This window comes from Heloderma suspectum, chromosome 1, assembly GCF_057233095.1.
Source record: "Heloderma suspectum isolate Gila_16-S chromosome 1, 16-S_ref, whole genome shotgun sequence".
Classification (NCBI taxonomy): Eukaryota; Metazoa; Chordata; class Lepidosauria; order Squamata; family Helodermatidae; genus Heloderma; species Heloderma suspectum.
In genome coordinates, this window is record NC_139458.1 from 409,287,501 (window position 1) to 409,314,394 (window position 26,894).

General features: G+C 40.2%; 1 protein-coding gene across 16 annotated transcripts in view; it reads right to left on the reverse strand.

The window, feature by feature from the left end:
* The window catches only part of THADA (THADA armadillo repeat containing), a 229,432-nt gene that overhangs the window by 50,594 nt on the left and 151,944 nt on the right, over positions 1-26,894 (reverse strand). For all 16 annotated transcript variants that reach the window (XM_084828934.1, XM_084828927.1, XM_084828928.1 and 13 more), the window contains 2 exons: positions 17,024-17,139; positions 9,537-9,622 (listed from right to left, as the gene is read on the reverse strand). In XM_084828934.1, the coding sequence (XP_084685060.1) occupies positions 9,537-9,622; positions 17,024-17,139 (202 nt within the window). The remainder of the gene's footprint in view (positions 1-9,536; positions 9,623-17,023; positions 17,140-26,894) is intronic.

Sequence of the window (26,894 nt, forward strand, 5' to 3'; positions counted from 1 at the left end):
AACAGAAGCACATATAAGATGAACAGCCATATAATATTTACATCCTCACTTAAAGGCCTGGCAAAACAGGAAGGCTTTACAGGGTTTTTGAAAAAACAGCAACGTTGGTGGCATCCTAACCTCTCGTGGGTGGATTTTCTAAAGTTTGGGAGTGGGATTTGCTGTAAAAACCCTGATTAGAGATGTAAAATTTCCAGAAATTTTGAAGCCATGGAAAAAAAAAATTTTCCAGGAAAAAATGGGAATTTGGGGGGGAAATTGGGGAAAAAAGCAATACTAATTTTAAGCACTCTTAAAAATGAAGCTGATTGGTGGGAGATTCAGGACAGATCAATGCAAGCATTTCTTCACACAGCACATAGTTAAAACTATGGAATTCATTTCTACAACACGTAGTGACGGCCACCGCTTTGGGTGGCTTCAAAAGGGGTTTGGACAAATTCATGGAGGATAAAGCTATCAATGACTACTAGTCCTGATGGCTATATGCTACCTCCAGTACCAGAGGCAGTGAGCCTATGTACACCAGTTGCTGGGTAACATGGGCAGGAGAGTGCTGTTGCATTCATGTCCTGCTTGTGGGTTTCCCGTGGGCAACTGGTTGGCCACTATGTGAACAGAACGTTGGGGCAGATGGACCCTTGGTCTGATCCACCATGGCTCTTCTTATGTTATTAGCTTTGCAAACCTGGGTAAGATGGATTCTGGTATCTTAAGAGAGAACCTGAGAGAGGCATACAGTTACATGTACTCTTAAGCAGAATACTTACATATGAGGTAGCCTGTTTTGGGGAATTAGAAGAGGACAGTGTTTAATGATTGATAAGCATGTGTTACCATATGTGCTCAGAACATGAATTCCTACACACACCTGAAAGCTGCTTTTCTGTCTCTCTGGGATAAGTCTCTCAAAAACAGAGAAGTAAAATTTCCAGAAATTTTGAAGCCATGGAAAAAGACTGTTTTTTTCCCCCCAGGGAGTTTCAGGAAAAAAACAGAAATTTTGGGGAAAACTGAAAAATAAGCAATATGTATTCTTTAAGCACTCTTTACAGATCTAAAGTCACTGTGTTGCTTTAGGACAGCCTTCCCCAACCTGGTGCCCTCCAGATAGTTTGAACTTCAGCTCCTATCAGCCTCAGGTAGGATGGGCAATTGTCAGGAATGCTGCCCTTTGCAGTCCAAAACTCCAATGTAAGGCACCAGGTTGAGGAAGGCTGCTTTAGGAACGTAAAGCAGCCTCTTCCTAAAGTTATATTATGTATAACATGGTTTGCTCATAAAATTATCATTATATTTGAAAACTTTAAAAAGTGAGCACAGTAAATTTGAAATTATTGTCTGAATAAACTATATTTTTAAAACTTAATATACCAAAAATGATTAATTTTATGAGCAAACCAAGTTATATACTGTATATATAACATATTTTAGATCCCTAGTTTATGTCTGACCAGAGGGAATTTCAGCAAGTAGTCCTTGAAACATCTGAATCATGCTAGAAGCCAGAAGAAGCAGGAAGAACTGGAGGCAGAGGAAGACAAGTCCAGAAACACAGGACTCTTGTAGAACAAAACCCAAGCTGTCAAGAATGTACATTTTCTTCCATATTATGATATGGTGACTCTATTCACATGGTGGGAAATTGAGCATGACCTGGCATCTCAAAATGTATAACAGTAAAAGATACATTGGATCTATAATTTTAACAAGAAATGGAAGAAATAACTATGCTGAGAATATTATAGAGAGGATTAAAAGACATTTTACCCCATGGCTTCATTATTTCCAGACACTTTTCTTCTCTAATCTTTCTATAAAAGTCTTATTACATAGTTTATAGAAATCATTTGGAAGGGAATAAAAGCTTGGTAACAATATATATATAACACCTGGTCTTAAATTCTAATAGAAAATATTTCATAATCCAAAGCTGTTCAATTTTTCCAGTTTTTTTTTGTTTTTTTTAAAGAAAAAAACAAAAACGGTCCTTGGAAAAAAACTGGGGTGTTTTGTTTTTTTTCAAATGTTTCTGTTTTTTTTTTCCAGGCCTTCACATCTCTAAGCCTGACTTCAGGCCACTGCCATCTACTGTATGGAAAGAACGGACAGGAAGGCTGACATACTTGCAGCTCAGATGGGTTACTATGGCGAGTGGACACAGCACTCTCATAGTACCTTAATAATCAGCAGAGCATCACAAAGAACACCTTTGCCATTTTTTGCACCAATGATGGTGAGGGAAATGAGATGAATTCTCAGATACTGGTGATCTCTAATAAAGAATTAAGTCCTTGTTTTGGACTACAGCTCTCATCATCCTTGACCACTGACCATACTGTTGGGTAGATGGGAGTTGTGGTCCCAAAATATCTGGAGGAAACCAGGATGGGGAAGGTTGGATTACAGACAGGGAAGGATAGATTTATGAAAAGCAATACTAGCTTGGGATATCAGAGAAATCCGCAATGAAATCAAAGAAGTTTGGGTTTCTATGAACCTGACCCATGGATTTTGCAGTGGACCAGCTTTTCCTGAGTCACACAGATTCTGTGGACTTGAAGACTGGTTCTTTTACTTTCTGGAATTTTACACAGATTTAGTCATAGAAAAATACGTAAAATAAAATAAAAAAAACACCTGCTGAAAATGTGCACTTCCCCCATAGACTAAACCATGAAAATGCATGTTTCAAGGGGATTCATGCATTTGGAGGGGATTCGTGCACTTTTGCAAGTGTGAATTTGTTCATGTGAATTTGCGCAAATTTGAGAAATTTGAAAAGATCCGCTTTGCCTATGAGCAAATAACAAAAAGGAAGGCACCTGACAATCCACAAAATGCAGACAGAACAAATTTTACAAAATCTGTACATCCCTAATACCAAGTACTAAGTAATGTGCTGAAGACCATTTTGGAAATGTTTGTGATCATCTCAGTAATTATGAGGGATGAAAACTGTCAGAATAAGAATTCTGAAAATTTAAAGATGATCTCTTGGGGTGCATTGAAGATTCTAAGGAAGCATAGGTCAGCCACTTTCAAAAAGTACAGAATTGAGTGTGGCATCATGAAATGTGAATATAGTGACATAATTAATGTACTATAAGGCTATGTCCTTGATCTAGATGCAGTATGACTTGGGACCAGATATCATATCTTTGGGTAAATTAGTTACAGAAAATTCTGTTACATCTAAGCATTACACCAAATGACTCCTCATAAGGATTTTAAGAATAATTTTTTTAAAGTATTTTCGTGCGTTACAGAGCTCACACCTAAAATTCAAAACACATTTAGAAATACAAATTTAAAGAGACTTTTGGAATGAAGAGAGCTCTATGCATCTAAGCAACAACAACAGGAATCTGCAATAAAATGTATCTTAACCTCCTAGCAAGAGTGTTCCTGTTCATGGTTCCTACCAGTCAAGCAATGCTTTCCTCCAGGATACTACAAGCTGTAATGACCTCAATCAGGACTTTCCCACTTTTTTTTTCCTTACCAACTAAGAGTCAACATTCCAGAGCTACTGAGCATGCCCAATCCTCAGTGAGCTTTTTCAGGGTTCCCCGAGCATACTGATACTTCTTTCTCATTTCTCAGTGGCCGTTTTTGTTACAATCCTTTCAGCACTCACCACTAAAATTCGGTATGAGAGTGAGTGCAATTCATTATAATACCCTCTTATCAATGAGTGCTATATTTTAAAAAATAATTTCAAGTTCAAATTAAAAATACACGCCAAAGTCTATATAACTAATCTACAAACCTGTTAAATCAACTGCTCAAACACATAAGTAGTCAGACCAGGGCTTCAGTCCTTTATACACTTACCTGGAAGTAAGCCCCACTGAACTGAATAGGGCTTACTTCTGAGTAGACATGTACAACAGTGCACTGATCGTACTTCACTGTCCTTGACATAAACCACAAGAACAGATTGTCATTTTATTCATAGGATTTTATTAAAACAAAACCCAGAAATGACAAAACAAGGTGTTGATAAATGGGGGCAGGGGAATATAGACAGAAGACAAAAACCCATGAGCAAGCATATTGTATGCTACTCCAATTATTTAAACTTTTATATTTATATGTACATAAACAAGATACTCTTTTCCAAGATAAAATCAACTGCAGTTGCCCAAGAATGCAAGCTGTCTTTGTTATCAAGAGTGAAGAACTACTATTCTTAAGTTAGATCCAAAGTAGTTGCAACAGGCTTTGATATTAAATGAAGATATTTGTGCCTAGTTATTTTTAGTATATGGCAAATGAAACATTTTCTGCAAAAAATGCTTTGATCTGAGAACTTAATATAGTTTTATCTACTATCTGTTCTCCTTCAACAAAATGCAGATACATTCCTAAATTAGAAACGCTCTAGACATTTAGTATAGAGATGACCCTAAGGTAGGTGAACCATATTTCATTTGCATAGAAACAGCTGTCTGATGTTTGGCATTTTTTGTAGTGCATATTTTAATGCAGTGGTGGGGTTAGAATGCCTTCTGGCAAGTATGTCATAAAATGAAGACCAATGAAAGTACCCCTCTAGCTCTGCAGTATATATGCAGGGCCCCATGAGCAACAGACAGCATGGGAGAGAAAGGTGGGCAGGCATAGAAACTGCTATGCTACCCATAAGGAAGGGAGCTCCTGGCTACAGGAGCTTCTTCCTATCTTGCTTTCTCCCACTGCTGACTGGTTTTAAGAGTCAGTCTGAGGGCCAAACTATGTCACAACCAGGCCTAGGGGCTCTTCCTGCTATCATCCAGGATGCCACAGGCTCTTGCTGCCTGTGCCACTTATAGGTTAGCAACTCATGTTCTAATGTACTTTACAGAACTAAAAAAGGCTAGTCACACAACAGTCTGCTCAATATCTGTCATAGAAACCTTGCCTGGTATTAGGAATGAAATGCTCATACTGATGTAAAACTCTCACAAACCTCTTCAATTTTGTGCTGCCAAATTAATAGCACATAACCAGTCTTCCAAATGCCCAACTGACTTTTTTAAAAATGTACCATCTAAAAATACATTGATGTGCTATGTTCAATATCATTCAGTTACAATCTGAGGATTGACAGAGAACTTTAAGCAGTTGGATTCATTGGCTTCAGAGACTAGAAAAATATTTTAAAAGAAGCTATTAAATTGCTATGTAAAAATGAGGATGGTTATAAAGAGATGAAATACATACTCCAGTTGTCCTTTCTTTTAGTAGCGAAGAGTGGGTGGGTATCTTGGATAGAACATTTGCCACATCCTCTTCCAAATCTGTATTTCTGGAGCCAAAAGGCTAGAGGGGTTTAAACATGAGACTGGAGAGCATGAAACTCCCATTAAGGAAGAAGCTGCTTTAAAGAGTATCCAAGCCAAGATGATAAAGTAGATTAAAGTTGTGGTTCTCACAAGTATGAGGCAGTGCTGCCCCCACGGGGTGGGATACAAGAGAGACTTAAAAGGTGGGTGTGTGGGGAGAGGATCCTGCAGCGAAACAGCCAGAGGAACTTTTTCTTTTGAGCAGCAGAGGCTTAGTGTTACAGCCCCTAAGACTCCTATGCTAACCATAAGGAAGGGAGCTACTGGCTACAGGAGCTTCTTCCTATCTTGCTTTCTCCCACTGCTCACTGGTTTTAAGAGTCAGTCTGAGGGCCAAACTAGATGAGATGTGGGAGTTCTATGATTAGTTCTCCTGCCGCCTTTTTCAAAGCTTAGATGAAACTGGAGGGGGCAGCCCCAGCTGGTTTAGGGCCACTGCACTGATCTTTTCCTCTTTTTAAAAAATCCTTGCTTCTAGCGCCATGTTCCCAATTGAAATTGCCCCCTCAACGCTGTTAGCTCCACTGCTGGAAAAAGGCAGGTACCCATCTTTTTCCTTTTTCTCATGAAGGTTATTAGTTTCATTGATAGATTGAGATTCTGATCAGGAAAATGGCTTCAGAGGGGAGAGTTCGACACTCCTCCCACAGCACTCCTGCTTCAGTCCAGTTTGCCTCCTTCCTGCATCTGCTTTTAAGATTTGAAAAAGATGTCAGGAGATCCAGTCAAAGTTTTGCCATATAGTATCTAGTTTGGGCCTGTGTTCTAGTTCACTTCTACAATGTTGGATTAACAGTCCAATCCACAGATCCTTACACAAAGCAGTAGGCAGCTTACATGCAGTAAAATATTTTAAAGATTATGAACAGATGTTCAAGGAAAACCTCTTAGAAAGTTACAAAAACAAGAAAGATGGGTGCTGGTGCAGAATCTAACAGAAAGGAACACAGTCGTTTTACAAATGGCAGTTGCTCCTTCTTGTTGAGAGCCATTCCCATGTAAGATGGGGGGAAAGATCTACTTTTTGAAATGTACACATAGAAGATGTTGAACGCCAATTTCCCACTGTTCCCACTTTTGAAATGGTGACAGAGAAAAACCATCATGATACAGGAGAGTGGGGGTGGTAAGAGACTGATAGAATCTATTTAAATGAAATTCTAATTTTACTGAAGATGTACATTTTGCCCTCAGCCATCACATCAAAAGTCACCACTTTTAAATATATATACACTTAGGGCACAATCCTATTGAGATAGTTGGTTGCCTCCAACCTCCTCTGAAGTTGGAGGTGACCACCTATCCAATGCAGGGCAGCTGAAGTGTGGAGAAGAGGATTCCCTCCGTGCTTCAGCCGCCCAGTGCTTTGCCTTAGACGCCTGATTTTAGGTGTCTGAGCAAAGCTTCAGGGAGGGGGTGGGAACGGGGCTGGAGGCCACATAGGAAACTGTCCAAAACAGCTTCCATGGTCCCTGCCCCGCCCCCGGGAACACCCCAGAACACCCCATTTTTGTCTTCTCCATGCTCTGTGTTACGAGCACAGCGAGGCATGGAAGGGTAGCTGGTGCAGTTCTCTCTGCGCCAGCTATAAGGGGGAGGGGAGCGTGGTTTCCCGGCTCCGAGCTCATAGCACTGTCTATGAGCTTGAAGCCAGGAAACCCAAAAAGCTTATTAAAGTAACATTTAACTTCTTTTGAGATCAAGTACTACAAATTTATTATTAAAATTATATACAACTAAGACTGGCTCATCATTTAAACAAACAGTTAAAATTTTCACTACTATTCTCAATATGGGTCACAGAAACCCATATTTGGGGTTAAGATAAAATAGCAATACACCTGAAAAATATTTATTATAGTTGGCAGAATATCAAGTTAAGAATCACACATTCTAATTAATCAAAATGAAAAAATGTATTTACCTTAGATAGGAACACTGGACATTGTTTTTAAGGATAACATGACTGAGCAGTGGAGAACTTAATATACCACTTTTGAATATTTATAAATCAGTGATGGGAAAAATGCAGACAGTCTAATTTATCTTGTTTTTCTAGGCTGTCAGACACTTTACAATTTTGCTGTTAAGCAAAAGATATCTTTCCTTACACTTTTTCTGGGAAGAATATGGCTAAGAATAATATTTTATTTGGAAGTGATGACTGTTGCTTTCATGTTTGTAAGAAAAATAATGCATTTGGCAAGGTTTTAGAAAACAAGTGTTCATAAAGACATCATGGGGGATTGGCAAATGTGATGGATCAACTGGGTTAGGAAATAATGGCTATATTTGCCGTTGTTTGCATCTTTATATTTTATTGTTGTTTGAATGCATTTTCTGATCTGATAATGAAGGGCGGTATATAAATATTTTAATTAAATACATACATATTTAGGCTAACTGCTATTCGTGTTAATTATTAAATTATCATCACTCTTAGTGGATTAAAAATCACTCTTCACTGTGCTGTTATATAACTTCTATTCAGTTGCTCAAAAATCTTTGTTCCAACGCATGCCTTGTCAGCAAGCAGAATCATGCTCCCTGAAAAGTGATTCTCCTTTGAAATAAGGTATGGTCTCAATGCCTTGTTTCACCTCAGTTTTGCAGCTGCAGTGGCAATTTCAGCAGCAGCAGGGTGGGGTGAGGGCCCCAGTGGGTTTGGGGGGGCAGTATGGCCTCCCCACCCCGGAACTTGTCCACCCCTGCTTTAAAGAGAGTACTTTTAAAGACAAATTACATCAGTGACAAAAATGACGGTAAGCACAAGTCAGACAAATTCTGGAAATGTTTTTGTAGCTATAGCTTCTCTATGGCAGGCATAATTAAGCAGAAGTAATCCATATTTAACCAGTTATAGGCTCATTATGCTGAATTCCATTTTGTGCTGATTAAGCTCACTCAGTAGTCTGGAAGCAACACTTCCCAGAGCCTTTCACACAAAAACATCAAGAAACAGTTTCATTTTTGTTTTCACATGAACAAACGCACCCTACTTAGTTTCAAGAAACAACTTTACAAACAATACAATACTTGTCCATGTCTGGAAATACACCCAAAGGAATATAATAGTTAAACTAGGAGGAACATTGAAAGCAACCAGGACTGGAAGTAGTTTTCAATTCATTAGTTCTCTCTACTTGGAAAGTAGAACTTAATACAATAGCACTACTCCTCCCACCAGACTGCATGCTACTTCTCGATTGAGAGTGGTCTTTGCCTCTTTCTCAGAGCTTGGAGACAGTGTTCAGTTCAGAGCAAACAAAGGACAGGGCTATGGTGTAAAAGGAGTTATGGCCACTCCCACAGCAATCATTTCCATAATGGACAAGAAAGTGGGGAATGGGGGTACAGATGTAGGAGAGTGGTGGGACCCAACAGATATTTGGAGCTGGAGAAAGGCCTTGAACTTTCCATCACTTTAAACTACCTACATGACTCATGTAGAAATAAAACTTTTCTCCTTGTCCTCTTGGAAGTGATCCCAGTCATACAGTATTTTGAATGCAATTGAGTAGATATACCAGCTTACCCAGGACTATTATTCCTACTATTATTTGATATTTATATAACATTGATAATGTGCTTATTGGTATACAGAACTGAAGAGTGATGTTGTCAGGGTTAACAACTACATTATACAGACTCTGAGGGACAATTAAGAAAAACAGAGATGACTATAGCTGTTTACCCTAGCATTAAAACTATTAGGAGATAGTTTTTATTAAAGGTTCAGTAAGACCCAGAAGCAGTTCTCAAAGTATGATGCTGGCCTCTTCAAAGACGTTTAGGGAGTTGTCAAGCAAAGTACAAACTCTTTGCCCAACCCAATTTTCATGTATGCTATAAGCGGGCCAAGAAATGGAGACAGCCCAGACAGTGTCTTTCACTTCTTTTATTTATTGATATTGCTGGGGCAAGGGAAGGGGGAGTTACGAACATTGTTTTCCTAAGTCCCCCCTTCACAGACATGTAAATCACATTGTCTTACTCCTTTCCCTACTTTTTATGACACTTTGGGCCTTGACATAAGATTATCTTTGCTTTGTCTTCATCAAACCTGAGAAGGCTCTGTTTTTCCTCAACATAGGTGTTTTATATTAGGAAGAGAAGCCCATGCATAGTGAATCTATCCCACTCATTAAAGTACTGGTTTCAAAGTTCTCTTACTGGCAGACAAGTGATACATTAGCTCAAACTTACCTTTTATTCTGTATTTCCCAAGGTAATTATTCAGCAGAACAAGGACATCAAGATATGTCGCTCTAGTCACCAAACAGGGATTTTGCCTACAAACAAAATCAGTGGCAGAAGTTAAATGGTTATATTTTTAAATTGTCCCTTAAACCGATAATTCAACACAGGATTTGCTTGGCTTCCAACACCAGTTCATTTAAGAGTCTAATGTTGTTAGTTGAACAGCTTTTGCCTATTTGGGGGCCAAGAGGATCCAAAACACATTAAAACAAACAAAGTGCCCTCCCCCAAATCTTGTTTTTCATATTTTGCATGTAAACAAAATTGTTTACAGAGCCCAAAATTTTGGCCTATCTACTGTTTATTATACACCAAGATTTTCTTCATGTAGCTTTCTATCGGGTACTGTGAAATAATTGTCCAAGATTACTAGACACAAGAGTGACCTGAAGAAGCATTCCTGTGACTTAAAGCTTAGAATGGGTGATAGTTCTTTTAAAAAAAATCTATGTTGTTTTTACTTTCTACAAAATTAGTGCCAAACTGTTGAGCTGATATTTTGGTGAGTATAGCCAATGTGTTAATTGGAGCACATGCCATCACCTCCCCCTTACAAATGTGTAGAATATATTTGAAAGAATGTATTTCAAAGAAAGAACCCTTACGAACTCCCCCTGCCAAATGTTGAACTCAAGGGAGGCAAGACTGTCACCTACAAGGGCCTTCTTGATGGTAGTACCCATTCTGTTGAATTCTCTCCTGAAGAAGACTACCCAATCTACATCCTTAGCCCTCTTAGAATGATAGTTAACCCTTTTGATTTTGCCAGTCTTATTTTGAATTGTTCTAGACTGTTGTTTATATTATATTCTGCTCTTTTTTATATATTTTATAGTATTTATTGTATGATTGATGATATGGTTCATTTGTTCTTTTTATTGTTTTAGACTAATGTAAGCCAAGTGGCATATATCAATGAAAAGAAATATAATACCATACTGTCTGAACCTGGCTGTCCACATTTATGTGCATACTGGAACTCCTTAACCCAATGATTCAAAAGATGGACAAACTGCATTTAAGGAAGATCACATGTACAGATTCAACATGGTTTGAACATTATATTCTATGTGTAGTTAAGTGGGTGGGGAAGATACACATAAGCCCCCTATTGTTCCAATTGTTCCTACTTTGTATTTCAGTAGCATAGAATACATATATCCCCATTGTTTTGGCATTAACTTAAGTAAAACAAAAAAGAAGAAGCACAGATTCATAAAAGTCCTTCTGTAAAGTCACTCTCATACTGAGTAATATAATACGATCTAACCAAGTTAAATATTATGGTCTGCTAAGAAAAAGCTTTAGATAAAGATAAATTTTACTTTCTGTTGAACAGTTTTAAAAGGAAACCCAAACTAGAGGTGATCAGAAAACTAAGAGCTGCCATAAACACAATTTTTAGTGAAAATGGTGATATTAGCTAATTAATAAAGACCATGAAGGCCTAGCTACATGCTAACTTTTATCCAGAATAAGCTCGTTTTTATCCTCAATGTCAACAAGTGTGCTTAAAGCTCTTGAACATATTGTTTGTAATATAAAGCAAGTATTCTATTAAAATTTTAGAATGCATAGAAAAGGACAGTTTGTGAACACCAATTCATGAGTAACATTACATATCCTTCACTTCGTAGATGTTATAGTTGTGCTAGCCAGGAAAGTGAAATACTGAAAAGCAAAACAAGAGCGGACTATTTAGTGAATGTAAATATTTGCTCACAGAAAAGATGCACATCATTAAATGCCATGCCCATAGGAAGTCATAATTTTAGTGGAGTGGTGCCTATTTTAATAGTCATACAAAACTGGTCTTGGCAGTATCTTAATGGTCTCCAGTTTTTACACACACACTCACACACATCTGCAAGAGGAAGCTGAAAAAAAATTGGGTCTTTCATGTTTTTAGCCTGAAGATGGAGAGTTACACACTTTTCACTGGGACACAGACACATGATGAATTTCGGGCCAGGACTAATATTAAGGACCATACCCTTCTGCTAGATTGACACTCTCTCTCTCTCTCTCTCTCTCTATATATATATATATATATATATATACACAGCTATATTGCCATTGATAGAAAAAAAATTGTCCAGATACTGGCTCTACTCCCTCTGAGGCTGCAGCCTGTTTGCCAGACCTATTGGTGCACTTCTTTCCATATATGACCTCACTTCCCTGATGCAGGTCCCTTTTCTCTCATACTACCAGGGTCCATTTTGCGTGAATATGGCACTGATGCAACCAAGGGTGTGATGCTATGCATATTTCGACAGAAAAGAGTCCTACAATTCCCAGCATTTCCCAGCCACCATGGCTGGCTGTGCAGTATTGGGAGTTGTAAGACTTTTTCCTGCCTAAATATGCATAGGATCGCACCCTAAAGGGCTGGGAGACAGCACCTTCTAAAATAGGATGTGGTTCAGTGAGATCAAAGCTGCACCCCACCCTCACCACTCACACTAAAAAAGTGAGAAGCTGTGTAAGGGGGCAGGGGCGAACTGAATCTACTTCAAGAGTGTTGTCTTAACACAATTAGCGTGTCCTTAAATATCCCTTAGGAAAATTATGCATAGAGATTGTCAGAACAAATACCAGACTCCAGTCTCAATATAAACACACAGAAACATACATTTAAGTACTATTCTAACAAAGTAAGTAGAGGGGAGTGGGAAGAGAGGGAAGAAAAGGTATTCCTTAAGAAAAAGGCCATCTCTAGTCAGGAAAATAAATGGCGATGGCAGTAATGTTAAGGTACAGGTAGCACAGAGGAACTTGCACTGTTCTTCCAGATGCTGAAAAACTTGCCCCTATTTTTAAAATAATTTTGTTGTTTATTTGTTCAGTCACTTCCGACTCTTCGTGACTTCATGGACCAGCCCATGCCAGAGCTTCCTGTCAGCTGTCACCACCCCCAGCTCCCCCAAGGTCGAGTCCGTCACCTCCAGATATCATCCATCCATCTTGCCCTTGGTCAGCCCCTCTTCCTTTTGCCTTCCACTTTCCCTAGCAGCAGCATCTTCTCCAGGGTGCCCTGTCTTCTCATTATGTGACCAAAGTACTTCAGTTTTGCCTTTAATATCATTCCCTCAAGTGAGCAGGCTGGCTTTATTTCCTGGGGTATGGACTGGTTTGATCTTCTTGCAGTCCAAGGCACTCTCAGAATTTTCCTCCAACACCACAGTTCAAAAGCATCTATCTTCCTTCGCTCAGCCTTCCTTATGGTCTAGCTCTCACAGCCATAGGTTACTACGGGGAATACCATTGCTTTAACTATGCGGACCTTGTTGTCAGTGTGATGTCTCTGCTCTTAACTATTTTATCAAGATTAGTCATCGCTCTCCTCCCAAGAAGTAAACGTCTTCTGATTTCCTGGCTGCAGTCAGTGTCTGCGGTAATCTTTGCGCCTAGAAAGACAAAGTCTGTCACTGCCTCCACATTTTCTCCCTCTATTTGCCAGTTATCCATCAAGCTGGTTGCCATAATCTTGGTTTTTCTGAGGTTTAACTGCAACCCAGCTTTTGCACTTTCTTCTTTCACCTTCGTCATAAGGTTCCTCAGCTCCTCTTCGCTTTCAGCCATCAAAGTGGTATCATCTGCATATCTGAGATTGTTAATGTTTCTTCCAGAGATTTTAACTCCAGCCTTGGATTCGTCAAGCCCAGCACGTCGCATGATGTGTTCTGCGTACAGGTTGAATAGGTAGGGTGAGAGTATACCACCCTGCCGTACTCCTTTCCCAATCTTAAACCAGTCCGTTGTTCCGTGGTCTGTTCTTACCGTTGCTACTTGGTTGTTATACAGATTCCTCAGGAGGCAGACAAGATGACTTGGTATCCCCATACCACCAAGAACTTGCCACCATTTGTTATGATCTTTAAAATAATACTTAGACCTAAAACAAACTCAGAAAGGATCAGTTTATAGCTCTTTATTTCTGTACATGTTCTTAGACTTGACTGTGGTGGTTAATGAGTTTGTTCATGGCACGTATCATCATTCACTTTTATTTGTGAAATTTCAACCATTAAGTGCCTGCTAGAGTCCTAAGTGGAATTTTTTGTTTAAAGCTACAGGGAAAAAGAAGCTTGTGTTACTTTATTGGGCACACTTTATCACCACCACTACAAAAATTCTCATATACCCTCATACATTTTAGCCATGTTTGCTACTTAATAATAATACCCAAAAAAATATCAGTAAAGCAGAGACCTCAGTCCGAAACTGACCACATATTTTTATATTTTTATTAGTATTTCAAATATTTATATACTGTCCTTCATTATTACATCACAGGGCAGTGTATAAAATTAATTAAAATGACAATAAAAATAAAATACAAACAGAAAAATCTACTAATTTAGGTATTAAAATTAGTAAAATTATATACATTTTATTGTTGTACACTGCTTTGGGAGGGCTCCTGTCCTGAAAGTTGGCCTATAAATACCTTAAATAAATAATAAAATCACCAAATGCCTGATTTAATAGGCACTGAAATGTTATCAAGGATGGTGCCTATTGCAATGCAGCAAAATATTTTAAGCAAAACACAAAGACGTTGTAGCATAACAACTTCAAGACCATCCAACAAATAACATGAAAAAAAAACCCTGAAGTTGAAAGACAAATGACAACACAAGATGAATTTCTGAAGAAATCCCATGAATGCATACATGTGAAAAGTTATGTTGGATGTGGTTTTCTGTGTCATTTTTCTTGGAATAATCTGATAGCATGATCCTAAATTCCTGTCAAATCCTGCTCATAGAAAAATTACGCAGCCAGTCAATGCCTACTTCTCTACATTACACTTCTAAGTAATCCAAGGATTACCTGCAGTATCCAGTATGGGCCATATGTTACAATGAAAAAAGCCACACTATACAGCAAAGCAATCTCCTACAGTAAATCCACACTCTTTCCAAGATAAAACCACCTTTTCCAAATCAACTTGTGCTCTTGTACATAAATAAGGCAGAAATTCTATTTCTAAAGTTGCTGAGGTGGTCCTTTTCCTTACATTGCCCTGCGTTTAGGAACCTCCCTCCTACCATGCATATTCTTAGAAACAAAGGATGGCTCAAATAGGAACATGAAATAGAAGCTGTATGAGGGACCTGGGATTGGGAGGTTTGTATATCTACGAGGAAGAATTTATCAAGATTCCCAATGAAGGGCACAATCCTATGCATGTTTAGACAGGAAAGGTCCTGCATCTCCCCATTCCCCAGCGAGCCAGCATAGGATGCACCCTAAATGTCTGAACTTCTATATAACATGTAACTTTATACAAATTTCCAAAATCTATGGAATCAATTATTAGGATTTCTACCCCATGTTTTCCTTAGAACTCCCTGGAGACCTTGAAGGAGAACAATCTATTCCTTGATCAAGCAACTTTCCACAGACTGATGAACCAATCCAGAGAACATGGAATGTCAAGAGGAAACATTCTTTCCAAAACACCTGGAGGAGATTTACAGTGGGGAAATGTGGGACAGCCCATAAAGATGTTGAAGACCTTCAAGTCCTAGCACAAACATTCGTTTTCTTACTAAATTTACAAACATCTGGAAAGAACTTAATTGAAAAATAAAATGCTTTTGCACTAATCATAAATCCATCTAGGAGAATGAAACCCTGAGATGAAGTTTAAGGTAGTACATCAATAGCCTGATGTAGCAACACTAAATCCTAATACATCAGTGAGTAAAAATACAGTGACTTTTGTCATACTGAAGACCCCTGTGAGCATTTTTAGTTTTCTTCAATGACAGTGATCAAGGGCAATTTTAGCTCAGGTTTTGATGTTTTAGTTGTCTTGTTGAAAATTTTATTGGTAGTACATTTGTAAATTATAACAGAATATATGTGTGTGATGTGCACAGATCACAAAGAACAGTACAAACCCTCATATGGAGGAAAAATTACCTAGACTATTGCTACACATGAACATTTCTGATTCATACCCATAGTATTTAGCTGAATTTAGAGGCAGTATCCAACAGGGCTCTTATGCCCCCACTGATTCCCTTCTGCCCTGCCGATTCCCTTCTGAAAGTTGTGGGCCCCACAGATTCCATTGTGCCAGTGGGACCCACCGCTTACGCAGGGGAGATTCAGCACTAGAGGAAGCCCTGAAACAAGCAGAAATGCTTGTTCCTGGAAGGAGGCAGGCTGGCAGAGCTCCCTTATGCTCCACTGACCTGCTTTCTTCAGAAACAAGGGTTTCCGCTAGTTTCGGGTTGCCCCTGGAAGGGCTAAATCTTCTTTGTGTAAACAGTGAGCGCTGCTTGTGGGGCGCAGAAGAATCAGCAGGAGCATAAGCACCCCATTGAATACTGCCCTAGATCACCCTTTTGCAGTGAAGTGTGTTTTGTCAGCATGGTTAATCCATGTATTCAATGAGGGGCTCCTTAACTGAGAAAGACCACTTCAATACCTGAAAAAAGTTTACACGGGATACTGACACTGCAATCCTATGCATCTCTACTTAGAAGAAATCCTACTGAATTCAATGGGCCTTACTCCCAGGTAAATGTCTGTTTGTTAGTTTTAGTTAGTTAGGGCGCAATCCTATGGGGATAGGCAGCCACCTCCGAATTCGGAGGTGACCACCTATCCAATGCCGGGCAGGAGAAGCACAGAGGGGATCGCCCCCTCTGCGCTTCAGCCATCCGGCCTTTGTGGCTAGACAGCCGATATCGGCTGTCTAGCCACAGGAAGGCAGAGCAGGGGAGGAGGCTGCTGGACGACGCATAGGATGTCTCGTACCGGCATTTCCACCTTCCCTACCCTGGAACGCCTCATTTTGGCCACTCCACACTTCTCTTCCGAGCACAGAGCCATTCTGAGCTGCATGAGAGGTAGCGCAGAAGGGGGGAGGAGTCAATTCCTGGAAACCCACATATCTTGTGGCCGTCTAGCCACTGACTAGCGGCCATAGGATTGCTTCCTCCATTAGTTTATTTATTTGAGCCCCACCATTCTACCAAGAACAATGACACTCAAGGCGGCTATAGGACTGTATCCTGAAACTGTCATCATATCTGTTAGCTGTCATACTTCAGTCTATTTTGGCTCTTCTAAGTACTGGAATTTCATCTCTCCTCTGGCTTCTGAAAGAGAAGCTTGGCCTTATTTTGAATTTATAAAAAAAGAAGAAAAAAAACCAAACACATCTTCATTCACATAAATGAAAATCAGCTATTTGACATGGCAGTAGAAGTGAAGTGTTTGAAAAACAGCAGAAGTTCATGACCGTAACACTTTTTTCCATACTTTGAAAGAAGCAGCACAAAAAATGGTTTGCTGATTGAAATAAAAGTTCTTCATAATACTGGCTAGGGTTATGTCACTTGCCTGCACAGACATTTCAACCATACAATCCATTATCAACCTGTGATAAGTTTGTGTTTTTAACCTACCTCTTAGCCAACCACAGCTTGGCTTCAATACAAGTGATGATGTTGCTCAGGCCTTGCAGAAAGTCTGAATTAGCCCTGTGTTTGGAGTCCAAGTAGGAATGCAGCAAGTGAAAGACCTAAATTAAAAAAAAGTTGCAGACTGCTGTGATAATATTTTCCAAATATCCAGTTCCTCAGCTTTTGGCTTTGCTCAAAAATAGCTCTATGGGGAAAAGTGCCGAGCCACCTGCAGAATGACCCTCTACAACTTGTACAGAAAGAGCTTGTTGGCTCTGCGTTAAGTCTAAAGATACATCCTTAGTCATTGTACTGTGTCTTCCACTAATGCACACTTCATTGAGCATACTTTTCAACAGCATTCACTTTCCATAATATCAAAATTATAAAGACAGCCTTCTATCGCATCAAGATAACTTACACCAGAAACAAATGTACTATATTTACCAGGACAGCCACTCTGAATATGTCATTTGTATAAAATAAATTATCTCCTGGGGGAGTAGCTTTTATGAAGTTATTTGGGATTATCTGTATTAATATGATACCTTTTCTCCAATGAAAATTATAGGAGTCATATTTGGATATATATGGACTCTCCTAAGGGCAACGAAGGCCAGCTTCACTTCATTTTCATACTTGGACATGCACACTCATGTACAAAATACACACACGCATCCTATCAAAAAGGAAGAGTGCATGCATTTTTGCACAAATTCTCCACATGCAAGTGATGAATGGACCATCCCTCATATGTGTTTTAAAGGGTGAGCATTCCTGAATATGAAAGAAAATATAAATTCCAGCATACATAATATAATGCAATTTGTTCAAAAAACAGCTTCAAGAACTGCATCTAAAAGTTCATATTTTATCTTATATACAAGATAAGTTGTAATTCTTAAGATCTTAAATCAAGAGGAAGTGTGAAGATTCCATTATCTACCAGTAAATCTCCAAAGTAAACAACATAGATGACATAGTATGCAAAGGGAGTACAGAACTACACGAAACATAATACCTTGTGGGAAAGGGATTAGGAATTGCTTCTCATACTTATGTGTTCATGCTAAAGTACAAATCCAGAAATAAGGGAAACCACAGGGAGACATGTTGCCATTATTTCCGGTTAGTCCCTTCTATTTTGGAAGTAATATCAGTTTAACAATATTACTGAGGCCCAAATCAGACATTCATTGTAACCATGATATAGGAACAGAGCGCTAGAACGTTAAAAAGATCTGCTCTTCCTCTCCAGGTTCTCAAAGAGAATTGAGGAGTATATCTGGTTTTGGCAATCCTCACACAGAACACCAAACCTGGTTAGAGGGGGTTGTTGGGAATTTACGGGTGAGAAGGGAGATTACAAAAGTTCGGAAGGCCCTATTCCTAAGCCCCAGTCACATTCTATGTCTGCACCAGCCCAAAGTCATATAAGCACTTACTCAAAATTAAAAGCTTCATATACCCTCCTTGGAGTGCAATGGTTTTCAAAAAGAGTAATGTCTTCTAAACACCATTTAAAAAAAAAATCAATTTAACTAAAACGACAACTTGTTGATGGATGTGTAAATAAGATCCATATTTGCTCAGCATACTTGGAAAAAGAACAAATGTGTTTTTGTGAATCATGGTAGGCTTCAGTTTGACTTTTGAAAATAACAGTGTCTTCTTTCAGCTGTGCTATCCAGACTGAGTGAGCATCATTTTCTAAAAACACTAACAAGACCATACTGAAATTGAGATTTGTAGTTTCCTCACCAAAAGTTAGAAACCTAAAATGGTGAGTGTACATGGATAAGCCACCAGGAATGACAGTTTTAAGTAACAAATAAACCACAAAAAACAGAAACTGGTTTCCTAGTTCACTGAACATTAAATAGTAAGAGGAAACATAAACCATGATATGTGTTTGTTCTCAAGATTTATTTCTTCTATGAAATTATGACCATGGCAGAACAGTTTTGGCATCTAAAAGAAACTGTGACTTCCTGTTGGATCACACGTTTCCGCCTTCTGCCTTGCCACTCTCTATGTCTTTTGCAACCTATCATTCATAATCACCTCCCTCAAACACACCCTCAAACCCTACATATACATAAAGCCATTCAGGAACCACTATTGTGTCCTCTTTATATACCTTCTATTACCAATTAGCCTTCTATTTTTGCTACTCCTGATCAAGCCTGTTCTCTTCCCATATCTTGGTCAATCTTAAGCGAATATCTGTTGCCCCTAGAGTCTCTCATTATTATTGGAGGGGTAGCTGTGCTAGTCTTTTACAACAAAAGCAAGAAGGAGTCTTGTGTCACCTTAAAGACTAACAATTTTATTCTGGCATAAGCTTTCATGGTCACTGTCCATTTCATCAGATGCACTACTCTTTGTTGTAGTTATTATCTGTCCACTGGGTGTTGGTGCTGCCTTTCTATCTTCCATATGCTAAAGTAGCTGCTAGGTAGGTATTCAAAGTGCTTTATCAGACAAGCCAGAATCTATACTGGCATCTTGCATGCCATTAATTGGATCCATAGGATTCACACACTGAGAAAGCATGTAGGCACACCTCTTTCTCTCTTTGCTTGGCAGGTATTACCCCACCCTAATGATCCACATTACAAGACCAAATATCAAAGCATTCATATTGTTTCAGGTGAGGTACCAGGAATGAAATACACATATGATCCAAGTACAAGGGAATATTTCTGAGTTTTCTCCTCTCCAACTTTTTAAAGAGAGCAATCAGGTACCTCACCTGAAACAATATGAATGCTCTGATATTTGGTGAGTGGCCCAGGGACCACAGGATAGGTCAGATTCCGCTCCGACCTCAGAAGGGGGAGTCAGAGATCTGACACCCAAACCTGACCCCTTGCAGCTGACGTGGAAAGAACCACACCGGCTGCCTCTCCAAGGATGGAAACCCGACCTTGGAGAGAGGGAAAAGTGGCTGCTCCAGTGGGCAGGGAACAGACCGGAGAGCCCAGGATAGCAGTTATCCTGAGCCTTTGCCAGCCTTCTTCCCTCCCCCGCTGAAGCCAGCTTTGGTAGTGAAATCTGCAGAGCAGTAGGATGGCAAGGTGAAGATCACCTCCGCCACTCCTCCTGCCCTACACTCAATGATTGGATGCCTCTGAGTTCAGGAGCTTCCCATCACTGAGGTTGCAAGTGATAGGACTACACCCTCAATCACACAGGCATTCTCTCCAGCATTTCAGTGATAAAATCGAGACACGTGTATTTGTAAGACCTACCCTTATACCAAGAGCCACTGCCAGAGCACCTCCAATCTTTCAGCTCCCCCTGATGGATGTTGTCTCCATTACTGTGTAATAGTCTACCTAGCACAGGACTATGAAGCCAGGTATGTTAGTAAACTGACCACAGCAGTTTCCTTAAAAAACACACCATGAACATATTAGCAGCTTAATCTTGCAGTGGATCCTATTATACTTAAAAACTGTCTGGGCTCAAACTCATTCAGCAAAATTTATGAAGTGGAAAGGTGATTTAGGTGGAAGAAAAGATGGAAGAGAAGCAGTCCGCTGGTATTGTGTGTCCATCTGCATACGTTTACCAGTATATGCACTAGAGTCTAGTGACTAGACTCAAGATGCAGTTCCCCCACTCAGTTATGTCTAGACAGACAGAAGAGGGGGCTGAAGTCTGAATCTCCACACAAACACACTCGCTCGCTCTCGCTCTCTCTCTCTCTCTCACTCACACACACACACACACACACACACACTACTTTTAAAGAGGCATCCCAAATATCTCTCCCAAAGGTAGAACAGTGATAAAGATTTACCAGGGACAAGTACCAAAAACTGATACTATACCTGGTTAAGAGGTACAATTACAGTGTATGCAGAGATCAGTTACTAGTACTACCATCTGTATTACCACCTCCTCCCCAAGTCCCAGTCATATACAGGAGTCCTTTTTAACATGCCATGGGTGCAAGTCTACTTAAGCATAGAAAAACAGCACACACTAACCAGAGAGTAGCCTTCAGCAACATGTAAAAGTATGAAGGGGCACTCAGGCAGTGATAGCTGGAGTGAGAAGAGAGATATTACAAGTACACAGAAGTGCCTCTATTTTCATCTATGATATGCTGGAGGCAAGTTTCCACGAAGAACCTCTGCTAGACTAACATTGTTTACAGTGACCCTGTTCAAAAATTCATATTACTCAATGCCTATTTAAATGCAAAATACCGAGCACAGAAAGAAAATTGTTTCATAAAAAGTTGAACATTAGTATCGCCTTCAGCCACAGATATGTGACTCCCAAGTTTTTTAAAAATGCAAGTTTTTTGCGAACCAGTTTTTAGAAAAGAAAGCTTTCTCATAAACATTTGTTTAATTTAATAAATTCACATTATGAACTGGCATCCATTTTCTTCATTTAAATTGTAGCTTATTGTGCATGTTTCCAGGGACAGGGGCACCTCAAACCCTCCTTGCTACATCACTTCCATGTTCATACACCACACTAGCAACCTTTGGGGCAAAGGTATTTCCACCTTTTTATTTACAGCTTCCAGGTAGCTACACCTCGCTCCTGATAAGTCCCAATCACTTGATAGTCTTCAGGAGAGAAGATAGTTGATGATGCAGTCCAGGTAATTAGTCAGGTGACCTCAACGGATGCTCAAGGATGCACTGGGGTAAGTGCTACTATGAAAATGATTGCAAATAGAATTAGGGTCTGGCTTCAGGAACTGTAGCCTATGCCCTTGTCCCTGGGACTCAGTAATGTCTGACAGGTAGATGTGGACAGATGGTTTTCTGATGCCACATGGGAGGGGGCTATGGTCAGTTATACCAAAGGTGCTGCCACCACTATTTATTGGATCCTTGCAGTCTCGAAAGCCTTTTCCCCTATCCAACTCCACTTTCACTCCTCACTCTCTTCTCCTCCTTATATCTCACTCTGCCCTCTTCCCCACTCTCATATAGATCTTCCCTGGCCCTTCCTGCACCTTTTCTCTTCAGTCCCCTGCCTCTGCTCTGTCTCCTCTCTGTCTCTCCATCAGGGAAGTTTGTAGGTCAGTGTTGAGCCCCTCCCTCACAATACTTCCCCTGCCTAATTTCCCTTGAGCTCTCCTATCCCCTCCCACTCTTATCTCACCTGGTTTCTTCCTGTATTCCAGGCTCACCTGTTTCCGTCCTCTTCTACCACCTGTTCCCTTGTCTTCCCTTCAACTCCTTGTTTCTCCCTGCGGGTTTCCTTCCGGCTGTTCTTCTGGGGCTTCACTCACTCTGTTATTTCTGACCTTCTGTACTCCTGCTTTCATCTCCTCCTCTTGTTCTTTCTTCAGTCTCCCATCTATCCTCCCTAGTGTGGTTTAAATCCTGGCAGGTTTTTTGTCAACTCCTCTCCAATCTCATTCCTGGAGCCCCAGTGATTGGCAGCTTCCAAGTTGACGAGTACTCCTGGGGCACTGGTCATATGACCTGCAATGGCTACTAGGCATGATGGCTATATATTACCTCTAGTATAGGGGCAGTATGCCTCTGTATGCCAGTTGCTGGGGAACATGAACAGGAGGGTGCTGCTGCACACATGTCCTGCATGTGGGCTTCCTATGGGCATCTGGGTGAACAAAATGCCGGACTAGATAGGCCATTGGTCTGATGCAGCAGGGCTCTTCTTATGTTCTTATGACTCATGCCCAGCATCCGCCAAGCCTTGTCAGTACCTGATCCCTTCTCTCTGGACTGCAGACACCAATGGTAGGTGACACTTACAAATTCCATATTCCCGTCCTGCACCCAGCTACATACCCATTTGCAGTGGAGGACACACATAAACAGGTCCCCAATTGCAGCTTGACATGCAGCAAAATTATTCCAGGTTTACAAAAAGATAACCCTGCAGCAGAGGAAGATTCCATCCACTCTGCTGAGAGACTAGCTGCCTTTCGCTCTTCCTTTCCCTAAAATGTGATCTAGCAGCAGCCATTGCATCAGGCTGTAGCAGAGGGAGAGATAGCGGGGAGGAGCAGTCCATTGGCTCTGCTGAGACCAGCTCCATCAGAACTGTCACCTGCCAGCAGCAGAGGATAAGATGAGAAGCAGAGCCATTCCATTTATTCTGCTGGAAGCCTAGGTGACTTTGGGTAGCATCCAATAGGGTCGACACAAGCCTAGCCTCACCAGCACAGGCCCTCGCATGGCTGCGATATAGTGCTACCAGCGGCAAGCCCTGATGAAAACATTATTTTCTGGAAGGGGCATCATCCGCCCCTTTGAGAAACCAGTGTTTTCATTCGCAGCAGGGCTTAAGCCCGGAGGCACTATATCGCAGTTGGGCACATGCAGACCGGGCCAGTGGGGCTAGCTGCACTCACATGGGCCCCTACTGGATACTACCCTTTGACGCCTCCTCTTCCTGAATTGTTTTTTGCCAGCTGGTGTTTTTAAAAACATTGTAACTGTAAGGAGTGGTGCATCTGTTTGCGCTCCCCCCCTCCCCGTTCCTTTTTCCTTTTCTGTCATGGCTTTTAGATTCTAAGCATGAGGACAAGGGCAGTCTTGTTTTATTTATCTGTAAGCCACTCTGGGAACCTTTTGAGCTGAACAGTGGGGTCAAAATGCTTTTAAACAAATAACATTGAGAACAAAAATAATCAACAGTTTAACTTCAAAAAGCATATTTTATTACATTTTAGTCCACTCTTCTTCCAAAGAACTCAGGGCAAAGTCTCCACCACCACCACCAGCATCTTATCCTCACAATAACTCTGTTAATAAGAGGGTGTGAAACTGGCTCAATATCACCTAATGAGCTTCATACATGAGTGAGGATTCAAATTCGGGTTTCCTTAGTTTTAGTCTGATGTGCAACTCGCTAGGCAGTGCTGTTAGTACTAACGAGCGCTTGTGTTTGGAAACATCTGCATTAGTAACAGGTAACCAGTGGCCACAATTTTGCTACGCAGGAGGCAAGTTGCCCTCACTCTTGCTCTTGCTAACAAATGACACCATGAGGAAATTTTTTAAAAAGCATGTTACCATCTGAACAAGCACATTCTTGGAATATTTTGATGTTGTCAAACAACAGGAAGTCAGTTGACTGGCATGCCATCTGTAATTAACTACAATGCCAAGGTATAGTTTTCCTTGTCTGTCAATACTGATGACATACTAATACGTATTATAGACCAAATGCAGTAAAATCAAAATTGTATTTATTAAACAAACTTTTCTAACGGTACAGCCAATTCTATGGAAGTAGTGAATTTTTTCCTTCTCTTAGAGCTCACAATAGACGGAGTATGCATGGAAGTTGGATGATACAGCTTTATTTAAATATAAGCACAAGAGAATAAGACATGAGTATGTAAAAAAAAAGGAAGTTGGCAATTTTTTCCTCAAAGAGTTTCATACAGAAACAGCTTATTAGACTACAGATAATTTTAAAAGTTTCCTGATTTCTGTAATTGTCTTTCTATGAATTAGAAGAGGTTAAACATTCCTCCATTGGAGCTAACCTGGAACCATAAAACTTCTGCTTGCAAGTCACTAGCCTGTTTGTAGGAGTCAAGTATACAATATAAATATTCACATTCCTAGCTGGAAGAATGAAACAATACTATAATTGTTCAGCTCAGTGATTCTTAGGGGAGAAAAAGCAAACTGACATCACCCTACACTGTACATTTTTAGCACAGAAAATTTATTTGATTTCCTGGAAAAATACAGATGTTCAACAGCTGAAATAAAACACTGTGTAAGTATTAAGCTGGAAAAATGCAGCACTGTTGGAGGGTGGAGACTATAGCAAGAATGGGAGGGGCTATTTGTAAAATAGCAATGGTGATAATATATTTAGTAAACTTATGGCAGCCAACTTGGGCCCATACAAGTTTATTAGGTACAAGATTCCCAACATTTACTCAGATGATTTGTTCTTCATGGAAATGATATCCAGTGAGAAAACAATTTTTTCCATATGTAAGTCCCCACATGCTCCAGTCATAATTGGAGACACTATGTCAGATCCCGTAGCCTCATGAAGTTAGGCGGCCAGCCACAAGATCTAAAGCCATCTCTGTGGTTGCACTCACCTTGTAGAATACCCTGCCAAAAGAGATTTATCACAGCCAGACACTGTGCTGTTTTAGGCAGTATGTAAAAACTTGGGTCCTTGGATGTTTTTAGCCCTTATGGTTAACTGCTGTTCTTACAAACTCTTATTTTTTATTGCTTATTAATGTCGGTTTTAAAGATTGCTTTAAAGATTGCCGATTGTCTGTTCACCTTGAATTCCCTCTGGGGAAATAGGTGGTATATAAGCTTAAAAAATAAAGAACACAACTAGCCAAACCTTTTTGAGGAGAAATAAAAGAGTTTTCACACTGCCGTTCACCTGAAAACTCTGTTTAAAATGCATTGGGGAATCTTGCACCTAATAAATGCCACAGAGTAGTTGCTTGCCATTGTCACATATTGGGGATGTTGCCCAACTGTCTGGCCAAGCAAAAATGTGGCAGAAGTCACAATCCTCCAACAATTCAAAAGTAAACATGCTTCAAATAAAGGAAGACTGCTACAATATCGACTTAGGGTGTATCCACGGGTGTTTCTCCACTGACAAAAAGTTCACTGTGCATATCCAGTGTCATTCTGGAGGGTGCCCCAGCCCTTAGAAGTAGGGATAGAAAAACCAGCAATTTTGGAGCTCACCCAAATTCTCCAAAATGCATTTTCAAGCTCGTTTTGCATTGCTCCCATTTTTGTTTTTCAATCTATTTTTCAGCTTGTTTGAATGGGAAAAGTGCACATTTTCAATGGGAAAAATACATACTTCTGTGCATTTTTCAAAAGTGTGCACTCCCCCCATCAACTAAAGCATAAAAATGTGCATTTTTCGAACATGATTGCAATGTTTGTGAATATACTAACATTTCTTGAAAAATATTCTACTGCTTGTGCTTGCATTTGGGATTGCAGAAGGAAAATTTGAACTTTAAATTTCCATTCTCAGGGGTTCTGGGATGGGGCAGCCGAAAAGTATAGACTGCCCCACCCAGGAACCACTGGAGAACATGACATTTTCAGATAATTTGTGAACATGAACGAAACTCTCGTACATCCCTACTTAGAAGCGGTTTTTCAGGAGTACAACGGGCTACAGCAGGAAGGAGAAGACGGATCATATGAGAGGTGGGGCAAAAAAGCTTCCTTGAAAAACAACTCATCCACCATTGCAAAGCTTCTCCTGCAGTGTGGAGAAGAATGTTAGATGTGCTCTAAAGTGTACACTCCATTTACATGAGGCAATGATGAGGCCCCATAGTCCTGTGTCCAGTGCTTCACATGGATTGTATGCGTTGATTACATGCTCAAGAGTTCTTTGCAACCCACAAAGGGCTCCCTAAAGGAAGCTTCAGCTACTGAAGTTGAAGGTAAAACACTTACGCTGTGGAGCAAGGAAGCTGGTGAGTGGAAGGTCATTCACTTTGCCCCTCCCATGTAAAGTGTCTGGGAAATGGTATAAACATAACAGCAATGCTCCAGGTTCAGAGGCAGTATGTCAGTGAACACCAATTTGGGGGGGGGGGGCCCACAGGGAACAGTGGGTAAAACAGTGGGTTAAAATCTGACATCCTCTCCCCTGCAGCCCTCCATGACACTGGAAAATTGCTCCAGAGGGTTTCCCAGCCCTCTGGAGCAGATTTTGAGGGTGTGGGGATTCAGTTGGATACAACCCAGTGGGTGAGGGTTATTGCCTTCATGCCTGGCTTGTGGCTACACTGTGAAACTGGATACCATACTAGATGCATCTTTGATCTGATCCAGCAAGACTCATGTTATTAACTGTGGCATCTGGTATCCAACATTTACTCAGGAAATATATACCA